The sequence below is a fragment of the Haliotis rubra genome, unplaced genomic scaffold (genome assembly GCF_003918875.1).
Source record: "Haliotis rubra isolate DU_JTF1 unplaced genomic scaffold, ASM391887v1 Scf146, whole genome shotgun sequence".
Lineage (NCBI taxonomy): Eukaryota > Metazoa > Mollusca > Gastropoda > Lepetellida > Haliotidae > Haliotis > Haliotis rubra.
The window spans coordinates 377,940-390,455 of NW_025765403.1; the positions used below are offsets into that span (position 1 = coordinate 377,940).

A 12,516-nucleotide genomic window follows, 5' to 3' on the forward strand; every position below is an offset into this window, starting at 1 on the left:
TACCACCATGAGGCAGTTGGTCATTAGTGTAGCCCACCCTGTATGGGAGACTGATGTGTCACATATTCCCACCCCACTGAGTTCTGTCTTACCACCATGAGGCAGTTGGTCATTAGTGTAGCCCACCCTGTATGGGAGACTGATGTGTCACATATTCCCACCCCACTGAGTTCTGTCTTACCACCATGAGGCAGTTGGTCATTAGTGTAGCCCACCCTGTATGGGAGACTGATGTGTCACATATTCCCACCCCACTGAGTTCTGTCTTACCACCATGAGGCTTTTCGTCATTAGTGTAGCCCACCCTGTATGGGAGACTGATGTGCTGACTCCCCCTCTGTTGCAGTGGATGCCAGTGAGGCTGGTGATGGCAACCTGGAGATACAGGTGACGGCAGACGGGGAGAGCGTCCCCAACTACGTCCGCCAGGAGTCTGACACCAACTTCCGTGTCAGCTTCACCCCACAGCGAGCCTCCAAGCACCACATCAGCGTTTGCTTCAATGGAGAACCTGTGCCAGGTAACACAAACTGGAATAGTCATTTTTGGAACAATATTTGATTGTTGGTTTACCATTAACACAGGCTACAATATCAAATATATTTCTTTTCAACATTGAGTAAATGTCCCTAATGGTTGTCTCTCAAACATCTTTGTGGGTGTTTGGGTTGCCTGAAATGTTTGCTCATTAGTCTGTTGTCTGTGTGTGAATCTCAACATAGGTCCAATGTGTGGATGGAAGCCTCTCAGAAACCCTTTCTTGGTGCAGCAATGATGTTCATCTGCTAATTGTGATTTAACCCTTAACCTGTAACCTCCTTGTTTTTAACTATTTATATTAGCTGGGTCACAGAATTCTGTTGCAGAGAAACATTTTTCCCACTTTAGCAGGTGTTCATTGATTTAGTGGTATATTTTATTTGATTATAAAAATTGAGCAAATGCAAATAGGACTTGTTATGTTTGAAAAGTAGTTTATCAATCTGGCGATGAAATAAATCAATTCAGTATAATTTTCTTAAATTGAAATCCTCATCAGTTAAACTCTAAGTGACGCATGTCCATGTTGCCCTCTAGGCAGCCCTTTCAGCTGCGGTGTGGTTGACAGCGACCGAATCCATGTGTCAGGGGAGGGCATCAAGATGGTGCCAGCTAATGTCCTCACCACTCTCAAGGTCGACCCCAAGGGCGAGGGGGACGGCGACCTCAGTGTCAGGGTCTTCAGTGAGTATACAACACCTCCGAAACATGGCTGTTGACAAACTTAAGATTCTTCTATTCAGACATCAGTAATTGGGTGCAGTTAGGTCAATATTATTGCCTTCTGACATTGGTCTCACTTTAATAGAAATCATGCACATGTGTTGACAGTTTAGATCCAGTGTTGTTTGTTCAAGCATGAGTCTTTCATGTTTTGTATGTGTTAGGTGTTAGTGTTTTATATGTTTAGGATACATATATCTGATAAATACAAACAACAGTTACTGCATGTGGATGAGGGATTGTAATATTATTTGAAACTTGTATCTTGCTGCAGAACTTGAAATATTGATTGTGATGGTTACAATTTGCAACATTTAGCTCCAAGTGGACATGAAGTTCCAGTTCGAGTGTCCGGCAATGCTCGGTCAGCCTTCCGGGCAGACTACACGCCACACGAGATCGGTAAGTTCTTCCTGTAGCATCATGGACACAACTGACGGTCCACATACTGGAGGGGTGGTGGGGTAGCCTCGTGGTTAAAGCGTTGGCTCGTCATGCCGAAGGGTTCTATTCCCCACATGGGTACAATGTGTGAAGCCCATTTTGGTGTCCCCCGGGGCCGGGATTTGCTAGAATATTGTTAAAAGTGGCGTAGAACAATACTCACTCACTCACTCCACAGATGGTTCAGATGGCAGGTGTTGAAGTGACGATGTCCATGTCACAGGGTGACATTCAACAAGACTGTGTTGTGTTACAGGTCTGTACAAGGTGCATGTGGAGTACAGTGGCGTGGAGATCAAGGGCAGCCCCTTCACCTGTAACGTGTACGACCCCTCCCTCATCAGGGTGACCAGCCCTGGGCGTGGCTACCTCGGCAGACCCATCCACTTTCAGAGTAAGTTGATAGCTCGGGTCAGGGTTGCACAAACTCAAAATATTGCATTCAAATATTGAAAATGGATGCAAGTAATATTTGGGTCTCATTAGAGGGAAAAGAATATAGATTTTAGAATGATTAATAGTTATTAATTATAACTGAATCATGTATGAGTAAATACATGACATCTGATATTCACATTCTGATAAGGATTATATTCAATGATTGTACGGTCAATGCAATTTTAACTTTTACTGTTTGTTTGGAAGAATTTAGTTCCCACAACAAACACCCATCGAATAAGCAAATCCCTATCTTCAAAATATATTGGGCACCTCCAAGTCATTGTAATATACTACTCACATTAGATGCCATTGTAGATTAGTGGTGAAACACTAAAAACATCGTAAGGAAAACACAAATTCTTTAAAAAATGTTTTCGTTTCTTAATTAAATTGATAAGTGTTACTTTGGATTCAACCATTGATCGCCAGACCAACAATTTTTTCACTTCTTTAAAATATAACTAAAGAGGTTCATAAGTGATCATTGATATTTCATGTCTTCACTTTCTTTTAATTCTTGTTGTAAAGAAGAAGTCATAATTTGTACAGTGTTCATTTGTACAATCAGTCTGTCTAGTATACTTTAACACTTTAATGGATTTTCTCATGTTACAAACATGTTGTTAATGAAGGTGTATTTATGATCTTTTGTAGTTGACACCTCAGCTGCTGGAACTGGTGACCTTGAAGCAGAGGTCAAATGTCGTGGGAGCAATGTGGCCAGTCATATCCGAGAGATTGGGCGGGACCGCTATGAGTTGAGCTTCACTCCACGTGACCTGTCCAACCACATAGTGACCATCCTGTTTAATCGCTTTCCTCTCCCAGGTGAGATCTCTACCTTCAGGGAAACTATCACCAGCAGGGGGAGCAGCTCTCACCACAAGAAAGATAGGTCACATGAAAACTAAGGGAGATAACTAGCGCATTAAAGGGAGATAACTCACACCATAATAGTATGTGATAAGTCACACCATACTCATGGGAACAGCTCATACCACCATGAGTGGAGATAAATAACATGACAATCATGTGACACAAACAGGTGATGGTTAGGGGGGATAACTCATACCACAGTAGGGGAGATAACTCTCAGCACTATAATGAAGAATAACTCATCCCACACACAACTCCAAGGAGATAACACACACAACCATCAGTCAAATTGGTTTTCTGTAACTATGAAGTTGAGTGAGTATTGTTTACGCTCCTTTAAGCAATATTCCAGCAATATCAAGCCGGGGAACACCAGAAATGGGCTTCTCACATTGTAACCACATTGGGAATCGAACCTGGGTCTTCAGCCTGATGAGCGAATGCTTTAGTCATTAGGCTACCCCTCCACCCGACTATGTAGGTTATCCGCAGTGTCAAGTTCTTAAAGTATCAGGTCAGTTTGGATAAGGTTTATTTTTCATTTACAGGGTCCCCGTATCATGTTGACATCATCGACAGCAACAGCGTTACCATGAGCGGTGAGGGACTACACACAGCCCACGTGTACAAGGAGACATGGTTTAACCTTGACCTTCATGGCATGGATGAGAATGACCTTGAAGTTCATATCACCAGTGAGTGGAAACAGGAAAGATTATTATTGTGTTGTGGTCTTTACAACTTAAATCACATTTACTTGTTTGTTTACATACCTGGAATTACCAGTGGGAAGTGATTTGGAAATACATCTAGTTTTATGGGCCATTTTTGAAATGTATTCCATAGGTGAGAAACAAGGGAGCTAAAGTAACTTTCTTGAGTTTGTAAAAATATTCTGAACAATATATTGAAAGATGTATACAATATGTTCTATTTTGAAAGATATTACGAACACAGTTTATCATTTACTTGTCTTGAACACTTTATTTATGAAATTCACTGTTTCACAGTGTTTCCTTGTATATAATGCACAACTTAAAAAATCCTGATTGACTAATGTAAGGTGTGCAATACACACACAGACAATGAGTTTGATTTCCAATATTGTTTCAGAAGTGTTAAGTAATATTTTAAAAGTCACCCTCTGTTAAATGGCTAATATTTTGCTACAAGCTGTGTACACGTTTCATGCGACAATATGGAGTAATTGTTCTTTGCTCAATATTTTAATACAGGTTATAAGTAATAATGAAAAGAGAAGGATCTGTGTAAATACTTGTGTGTTGTATCACAGGTCCATCTGGGTCAGAGATCCCATGCCGCCTCAGTAAGAAGGGCCACGTGTGTCGGGCGGAGTACACTCCCTTGGAAGTTGGACAGCACATGATTGACGTGTACTTTGCTGGCACTAGACTCCAAGGCAGTCCCTTCGTCAGCCAGGCGTTACGACCCCAGTCTCGTGCGCATCACGGACGTAGACAAGACAGCCAAGAAGGAAAGGGAGATTGCATTCATAGGTTTGTCAATTTTCTGTGTCTGTTGAGGCCTGTGAAGATCCAGGTTAGAATTGGTCTTCAGTAGCCCATGCTTGTTGTAAGAGGCGACTAACAGCATCGGGTGGTCAGGATCGCTGACTTGGTTGAATAGCATGGCATCCCAATTGAATAGATCGATGCTCATGCTGTTGATCACTGGATTGTCTGGTCTAGACTCAAGTATTTACATACCGCCGCCATATAGCTGGAATAATGCTGAGTGCAGTGTATAACTAAACTTCTGATAGAGCAAATATAAACCACGACATATTACACAGAGGGCCACGTACAAGAAAATATGACAATTTGACATAACATTTCCATTGACATTGTTCATCATTATGTGTGTTGTCATTCAGTAATTTGTTCCTTGTTTCTAGTTGATGCCTCACAAGCTGGGGTTGGTGACCTTGACGCTGTAGTCACCCACCATGGACACAACGTCCACACCTACCGTGAGACTATTGGCGACGGTCGCTACAGATACACCTTCACACCTACTGAAGTGGGACACTACGATGTCAATGTCAAGTTTAATGATGAACAGATTCCAGGTGAGGACAAATCAGTGTAAAATCAGAGTTAATCCTGAGTGACGACAAAAGTACCAAGAGTCAATTTCAACAGGGCCGTTAAGTCTCGTGAGGTGATGCTTCTGGTACTTAGCTGGTTTCCGCTCCCTTTTAAGAGCACCAACTTGCGATATGCGAGATGGAGCTCGCTGACTTGGTTGACACATGTCATCGGTTCCGAATTGCGCAGATCGATGCTCATGCTGTTGATCACTGGATTGTCTGGTCCAGACTCAATTATTTACAGACCGCCGCCATATAGCTAGAATATTGCTGAGTGTGGCGTAAAACTAAACTCACTCACTCAAATTCAAAGCATATATTCCAAATTGCGCAACTGCCAAATATGACTTTACTTGGCTGTCACAGCTGTTGACAGTCGTAAAAGTTGCTTAATTTGGGGATGGTTAGATCAGAAATTTGTTATTCCTGCAAGGATTTTGGGTTCCTTAAAGTCCACTGACAACCATGAGACCATTTGAAAAGGTATTAAACTTTGTTTGTCACCGGAAATACTAAAGTGCCATGACCTACTTATGGGCCCTGCAAATACTTCCAAAAAGTGAGCTTAGAAAAATGAAGTCCCTATTTGACTCAAGCATCTCATGCTTGTTACAAATGTTGTCTGTCTTTGTGTTAACACTGTATAAGTGAAGTACATTGTGTACTCCTCTGACAGATGGGAAATGGCATGGCTTCCATGACTACAAATACACTGTGCCATTTGGAAAGACATCAAGTATAACAAATATGCTATTTTCGATAAACTATTGAAGTTAAGTTTAAATTTTAGTAAGGTATGTGATCATGACTATCAGTAGTCAAACTTTCATTTTGTGGATGAGTGAGTTAGATTGCTGACCCTGCGTGCTGGTGATTAGGTGCCTGACTCTGAAAGTATGAGTTCGAGTCCCAGATTTGATTCGTCCCCCAAAATACTACGATTTGTACTTAACTAAGAAAGTTAATTCCAAATTTAATATTTTTGGCATCTAACCACTTCCTAAAAGTCAATGTGCATTCCCATATGGTTGTTGAAACCAGTTTATGTGGATTAGGTGGGTGTGTCGTTTAGCTCATTACTGAGTGGAGTATGCTCATGGTTTCACCCACTGGTTATCCAGGTCCAGCTGTGATTGTGGTCAGACAGTTGTGATATTGTTGGAATATTGCAATCAGGGAAGGCACTCATTGGAAGCAAACTGATCCCTCATTTTGTGACACTCACTAATGTAGTATTCAATTTAATTTTAATCTAAATGTATTTTCCAATATTTTGCTTTTCAGGTTGTCCTGTTGTTGTGAATGTGGAGGAGCAAGTGCCAACCTTCATCACTATCAACTTCCGTGGTGTTGAGGCACTGAACGTGCGCGACCGCAATCATTTCATCCTACACATGGACGGACACCATGTTGACTCAGATGCATTGCAGACTCGCATCAAAGGTTGCCATGGAAATAAAATGATTGGCATGGCAATGGCATGATGGAAGACGGATGGGAAAAAATATTTCGTGTTACAGCTTATTATGATTTCTGCCATAGACGAAATTTGCATGCAAGGGATATGGTGCTTTGTAAAGTTAGATACTTGTCCGATTGTTAAGTTTGAAGTGGCGGAGATGTCTCTCCATGAAATGCATGATAGTATTTGTATACATTCAGACATGAATGTCCACATTTCATCTTGAAACATTCCTTTTCAGATCCCAGCTTCATTTATTATTCTGAAATATATACCGATGGCTTGTTTACACTTTATATTGGTGATTGTGTTTGTATGATATTGACAATGAAATTGATTGCAATGTACATCTCCTGCTGTGAAATGTGTCTGTGGCTTGGCATTACCTGGAGTGTGATTGAGCTGTAGATGGTTGTCTGTTGCCTGGTGGTCATTCAGAAGACCAGTAGTGTCATAGAATTGCTTCTCTTTGCTTTCATTTCGCAATATTCTCTTGAAGTATCCAAGTCTTTTCATATTGTAGTTTGTGAATTGCTCTTTTTTAAAAAGTTTCTACTGAGGTATATTTTTGGTGCAGTTTTGAGTAATATCTATTAATCAGTGTGTAAAATTAATAACAATCTTAACTGTCAGTCTGGCTATATTTGTCTCCTTTGCCTGATGCTGAACGCCTGTAAAGTTTTCACCCGATGCAATCCTGCTTGCAATCCATCAGTCTCGTCATGATGTGTTTCCGACAGAAATGACATGTGAAATGAACCACTGAAATGAACTTGCTATGTATGCTTTGTGTTTAGCTCCAAGTGGAGAACTCGTTCCTGCAAATCTTGTGCGCCAGTCTGATGGAGACTACAAAGTGGAATGGACCCCAACAACAGCAGGTGAGCTATGACTTGGTATTAATAGATATTATGTTATACAGGGATATATAACAAGTTATCCTTGTATTTGATTGAAAATATAGAAATAAGTGATGGAAAAGTCCAGGTCCAAATCCCTGGAGCCTTTCCAAAAACTGACATAAGCAGGGATTAAATATGCAAATTACTTGAAAGAATAAGAATACATCGCGATACCATGTTATGAACTGTTTCCTTCCCCAATATTGTCACAGCGCCACTGAGCGGATATTAGGGGTTTTATAAATTAATTATTATTATTATTGTTATGAAATGATACTGTTGTCACAGTATTAAAAGTATAAAAGACAGAAGTAGCATAATAAAGCAGCAGTCTAAAACGACCCTGTGAAGCATGGAGACAAGTTCTGATTGAACACCCTTTCGTCACCTCCATGATATGTAAGGTTGCAGGTTGAAGAAAAGGAATTACCCCTGTATAACAAAAACTCAGATGCATGTCTATGCAATTCAGCTGTAAATCTGGGGTCCTGTAATTCAACATTGTTTCCTCGTCACCCCGAAGACTCGAGTTCAATTCCCCACATGAGTAGTATGGCCCATTTCTGGTTTCCCCTGCCTTGGTCTTGCTGGAATATTGCTAAAAGTGATGTAAAACCCTACTTACTCAAATGAAACTAGTATCGTTCACATGGTTGCTGTGAAAGTGAAGCACCTGCAATACTATAGGCATAAATGGCTGTAGGTTTCAAGTATTGCAAACAAATATCCTTGGCCGTCAAATTAAGGAAAATAAAAGTTATCTGTTGAAAGAATGGATTGTTTGATAGTTCTTACTTTCTTAAATTTAAGATATACACTCAGCGTAACCTTGATTCGTGGATATAAGGGAAGTGCGATGAAATTCATATCTTAAATGCATGATTTCATTTTGTATACGCACTGCTTGTTTTATTCATTGATTCAGCAAATTGAAAATTCCTAATATTCCACTCGTGAATGAAACATTTGTTTACTGAAGCCATTTTCAATCATCACTCATTCGCGTGCCCACAAAATGTGACGTCACCTTGTTTCGTGGATTACGTAGTCGGTTACTTTATACCACAATGTACGACATCCCACTGCAGTAAGTATTGACACCAAGGAAAGTTGACAACCAGAAGTGAGAAGGTTGGAGCTAACGGTATCTTTTTTACTTGACATTTTGTAAAAGTAAAATTTGGTAATGGTGGCATTAGTGATCTGGGGCTATTTATCTCAGTGCTGGGCAATTATATTTAGTGTACTTGCGTGTAATGCAGAGATTCGGCAATTTTTAGTCAGCGAGGCGTAGCATTGTATGTACATCTAAAGTACCGCTTCGTGACATCAGTTGAGTCTTAATTTACAAGATAGCATGATAATTTCCGCGATCCACGAATCAAAGTTATCCGCGAATTTAGGTTACAGTTCCGTATTTGAAGTTGTGTTCAATGTAAGAATCCCAAGTTTCTTCTCATTGACTACCATTTGTAGCCAAGTGATCACATGATAGATATGGCGGCAGTGGAGTAGCCTGGTGGTTAAAGCGTTGGCTCGTCACGCCGAGGACCCGTGTTCGATTTCCCACATGGGTACAATGTGTGAAGCCCATTTCTGGTGTCCCCCGCCGTGATATTGCTGGAATATTGCTTAAAGCGGCGTAAAAACACACTCACTTACTCACTAACTTACTCAGTAAAACTTTATTAACATTTTCTGGGTGGTTTTGCTGACTTTTGCTGCTAAAATTAGTCAAATATTAGACCCTGAGCAAGCATACATAAATTCATTGTAAGTTTATTTCATTTTTCTTTCTGTTATACTGACTAAATAAATGAAGCAAACTATAAATTGGTGGGGATATGACAGATTACCTCCCTTCCCTGGATGTCGTAGCAAAACAAGGGTGTTTCACGTTCTGTAGATGTACGTTAGGATTTATTCTGATCACCTCACAATTCCTCAATCCCACTCAGGGATCTAATGTCCTTTCTCTGACCATGTGCTTTTCACACATGCCTTTATTGTCCAGTTATCTCCCCTCTGATATACAAAACTTGAAATACGGAATGTGATTTAGTCCATTATAGAAGTATGACAATACCGTGTCTAATTTTCTTTAGTCTGCATGAGTCGGGTGCACCTTCATAGCCAATCCTCATAACACTTCCTCATTAACAAGCCTGAACCTCTGAGTTTATTTTACAATATTAAATTGTAGTCTGTTGGGCATACCACTTTGTACAACAGTATTCAACGTTTCGGAACCAGAGACTGAAACCAAATAATATATAGGGGCAAGACTTTTACCTTTACTAAGTGAAGAGTGACTAGATATGTTTGTACTATTTTCCTAAAGAAGTATCATTATGTGTAATTTCCAGGCAAACATTCTGTTGATGTGCTGTTTGCCGGCCAGCAGATTCAGGGGAGTCCCTTCTTCATCAACGTGTTTGACATCAACAAAATCAGGGTGGACAACTTCTACAACGGTGGTCTGGAGGAGACCGCTGGCTTCAATGGTAAGTGGACACATGGGTAGTAGAGTGCTGGCTCATCTTTCCGGATTACTACAGATCCTGACTGACTAAAGACTGACTTGATGTAGCCTTAGTGTTGTACTGCTGGGAGAAGTGTTAAGAAAGGATAAACAACTTCTTTATTACAATTATGAGCAATGTTTTGGTGTAGGTTTTTAACACTGCTATCATGTAAGTGATGTACAGGGTATGGTATTGAGGTATATGTGGAAAATGACGAAACGTTTATACAGTTGAGCAGACTGAGTTGCAGTTATAACAGTGTGGAGAAGTCTGTTACATCCAAGATATCGTTGATGTAAGTCTGGTCAGATAAATCTGACTTTTTTATCGGTACTTACATTGGAAACACAGTATACTGTGTATATATGTTTATTCAATCAGACAACATATCCCATGCCTTTGTATACTGATTTACTAGAATAATTATGTTCAGTCTTGAACTGTATAGTTGTCAGATGTGTTGTAGAACCAGACATTCATTATCAGGGGCATGAGGAAATCACACAGTTCTGAAATGTACACAGAGGCTTGACTGTCTATGGGTTACAAGGAGGGGTGAAAAAATGTTACATAAAATGGTGCTACTTTATGGAAGTCCCCGCCATGATATTGCTGGAATATTGCTAAAAGCGGCGTAAAACTAAACTTACTCACACACTTTATGGATGTTGACTTCTGTATCATGAGGAACACGACTTTTGGAAGTATATTCTTACTACCTCTTTAGATGAAATGATGATGTGAACATATACTCTGTGTTACTCATATTGCACAAGTTGACATCCATAATTGTTTTATTTCTGTGTGGGTCACTCATGGGCGGATCCAGGAATTTTGAAAGGGGGTGGGTGTGTGTGTGTGGTGTGTTTACGGGGTCACGAACCCCCTGAACCCTCCATCTTCAATGATGCTAACAGCCCCCAAAGATGCTAACAGACCCCATTATAATGTTCTATGAATTGCATTTTACAAGTGATCATTGGCGGATCCAGGGTGTGTGGGTGGGTGGGTGTGTTTGGGTTCAGGGGGTTCGAACCCCCCCTCTGGATCCGCCAGTGATCACTTGTAAACTGCAATTCATAGAACATTATAATGGGGGCTGTTAGCACAATTGTAACAGTCCTTAGACCCCCTGACTCATCCCCATATATGACCAGTCCCATGAGGGAGAACTTATGTTGAAACTATTTGTTCAATTACGATCACTTTGTGTAAAAATTGTAATTGACTGAGAATATTGTTTGAGTTTTTCATACTGCAGAAGGTAGATGAAGTATAAGGTGTGTTACCTTGTTCTCGTTGTCAGTTGACTGCAGCCAAGCTGGTAGAGCCGAGCAGAGCATCTGGGTGGTCAGTCCATCAGGCCGTAACGTCCCAGTGGACATCCAGGAGACACGGCCAGCAGAGTATGCAGTCAGCTACGTCCCCCATGAGGTTGGCCGCCACAAGATACACTTGACATATGGGGCCTTGGAACATCCAGGTCAGTGCTGCTTTCATTCCACCTTGGGATTTATTGTACAACAGATGTGTCATGATGTACACAGATGTACAGATGATGTCAGGACTGTGTCAGCACTTTGATGGAAAACATCAACTGAGCGGTCGCTGTCTCAAAATCCAGAGATGCATTTGACTACCTGATTTCAACTGTAGCCTGCTGCACATTGGTCGTTTGTCTTTTCACTATCATCATCAAAGTGAAAATGAATCTAGACACTTTACCATGTGTCTATCCGATAGTTTGGAACTATCTTGAAAGGACTGAGAGGAACTATGTTGGCTTAAGTTCCAGTGTCAGTTTTGAATGTAATCTCAGCTCAGCCTCACAGGGAAGCTAGCTAGGTGATGTATAATTTACCATTCTTTGTTGCTTCTCATTCACATATGGAGCCACTAAAGAAGATTTCTGGGTTTGCATTTGAATCCATGTTATCATGTACCATTGAGTTCTCTATGCCCATAAGTTGCTTTGATCTGCAAAATTTAGCTAGATGATGTATTTTTTTGCACTTTTGCTTTTCTGATACCATGTTTGTTGCCACAATTGCAACACAACAACGTATTCTTTGAAGTTGTCACTTTGTGAGTTAGGCTTCCATTTATTTTCTTCTTTGGTTTTGGTTTATGAGTCTTTACTGAACTCCAAGGAGTGTTTGCATGTTCTTCTCCTAGATCTTTCAGTTGTAATCTGGACTCTTCATCTGCCTTAAATATGGTGATTGCTCTTTCTAGAGTTAAATCCTCTTCTCTCAAGAGCTTGTCCTTAATCCTGTCAAAGTTCATGCCACGTACTATTCAAATCCCTAACTAGTTAATTTTCTGGAGATGCATCTCTTAACTGCTAAGTTTGACATAAGTTGTCATTATTTCTTCTTTTCCTTGAATTCTTGTATTGAATTCGTGTCTTTCTACAATGATATTCTCTACAATAATTGTTGCAATCATGGTTCAAATTTCTTCCTTTGCTGGATGTGAACTAGAAAGAGTTAT

At 40.4% G+C, this 12,516-nt stretch overlaps 1 protein-coding gene across 2 annotated transcripts in view; it reads left to right on the forward strand.

The window, feature by feature from the left end:
- Positions 1–12,516, forward strand: part of LOC124269623 (filamin-A-like) — a 123,790-nt gene that overhangs the window by 70,092 nt on the left and 41,182 nt on the right. Inside the window, exons 23-30 of one of the 2 annotated variants that reach the window (XM_046704659.1) lie at positions 347–520; positions 1,078–1,224; positions 1,582–1,665; positions 1,964–2,101; positions 2,803–2,976; positions 3,573–3,719; positions 4,319–4,541; positions 4,940–5,109. In XM_046704659.1, the coding sequence (XP_046560615.1) occupies positions 347–520; positions 1,078–1,224; positions 1,582–1,665; positions 1,964–2,101; positions 2,803–2,976; positions 3,573–3,719; positions 4,319–4,541; positions 4,940–4,943 (1,091 nt within the window). In that variant the 3' untranslated portion in view covers positions 4,944–5,109. Of the gene's footprint in view, positions 1–346; positions 521–1,077; positions 1,225–1,581; positions 1,666–1,963; positions 2,102–2,802; positions 2,977–3,572; positions 3,720–4,318; positions 4,542–4,939; positions 5,110–7,393; positions 7,478–9,864; positions 10,003–11,329; positions 11,507–12,516 lie in introns of those variants that run through there. The other variant, XM_046704660.1, reaches the window with a different exon arrangement.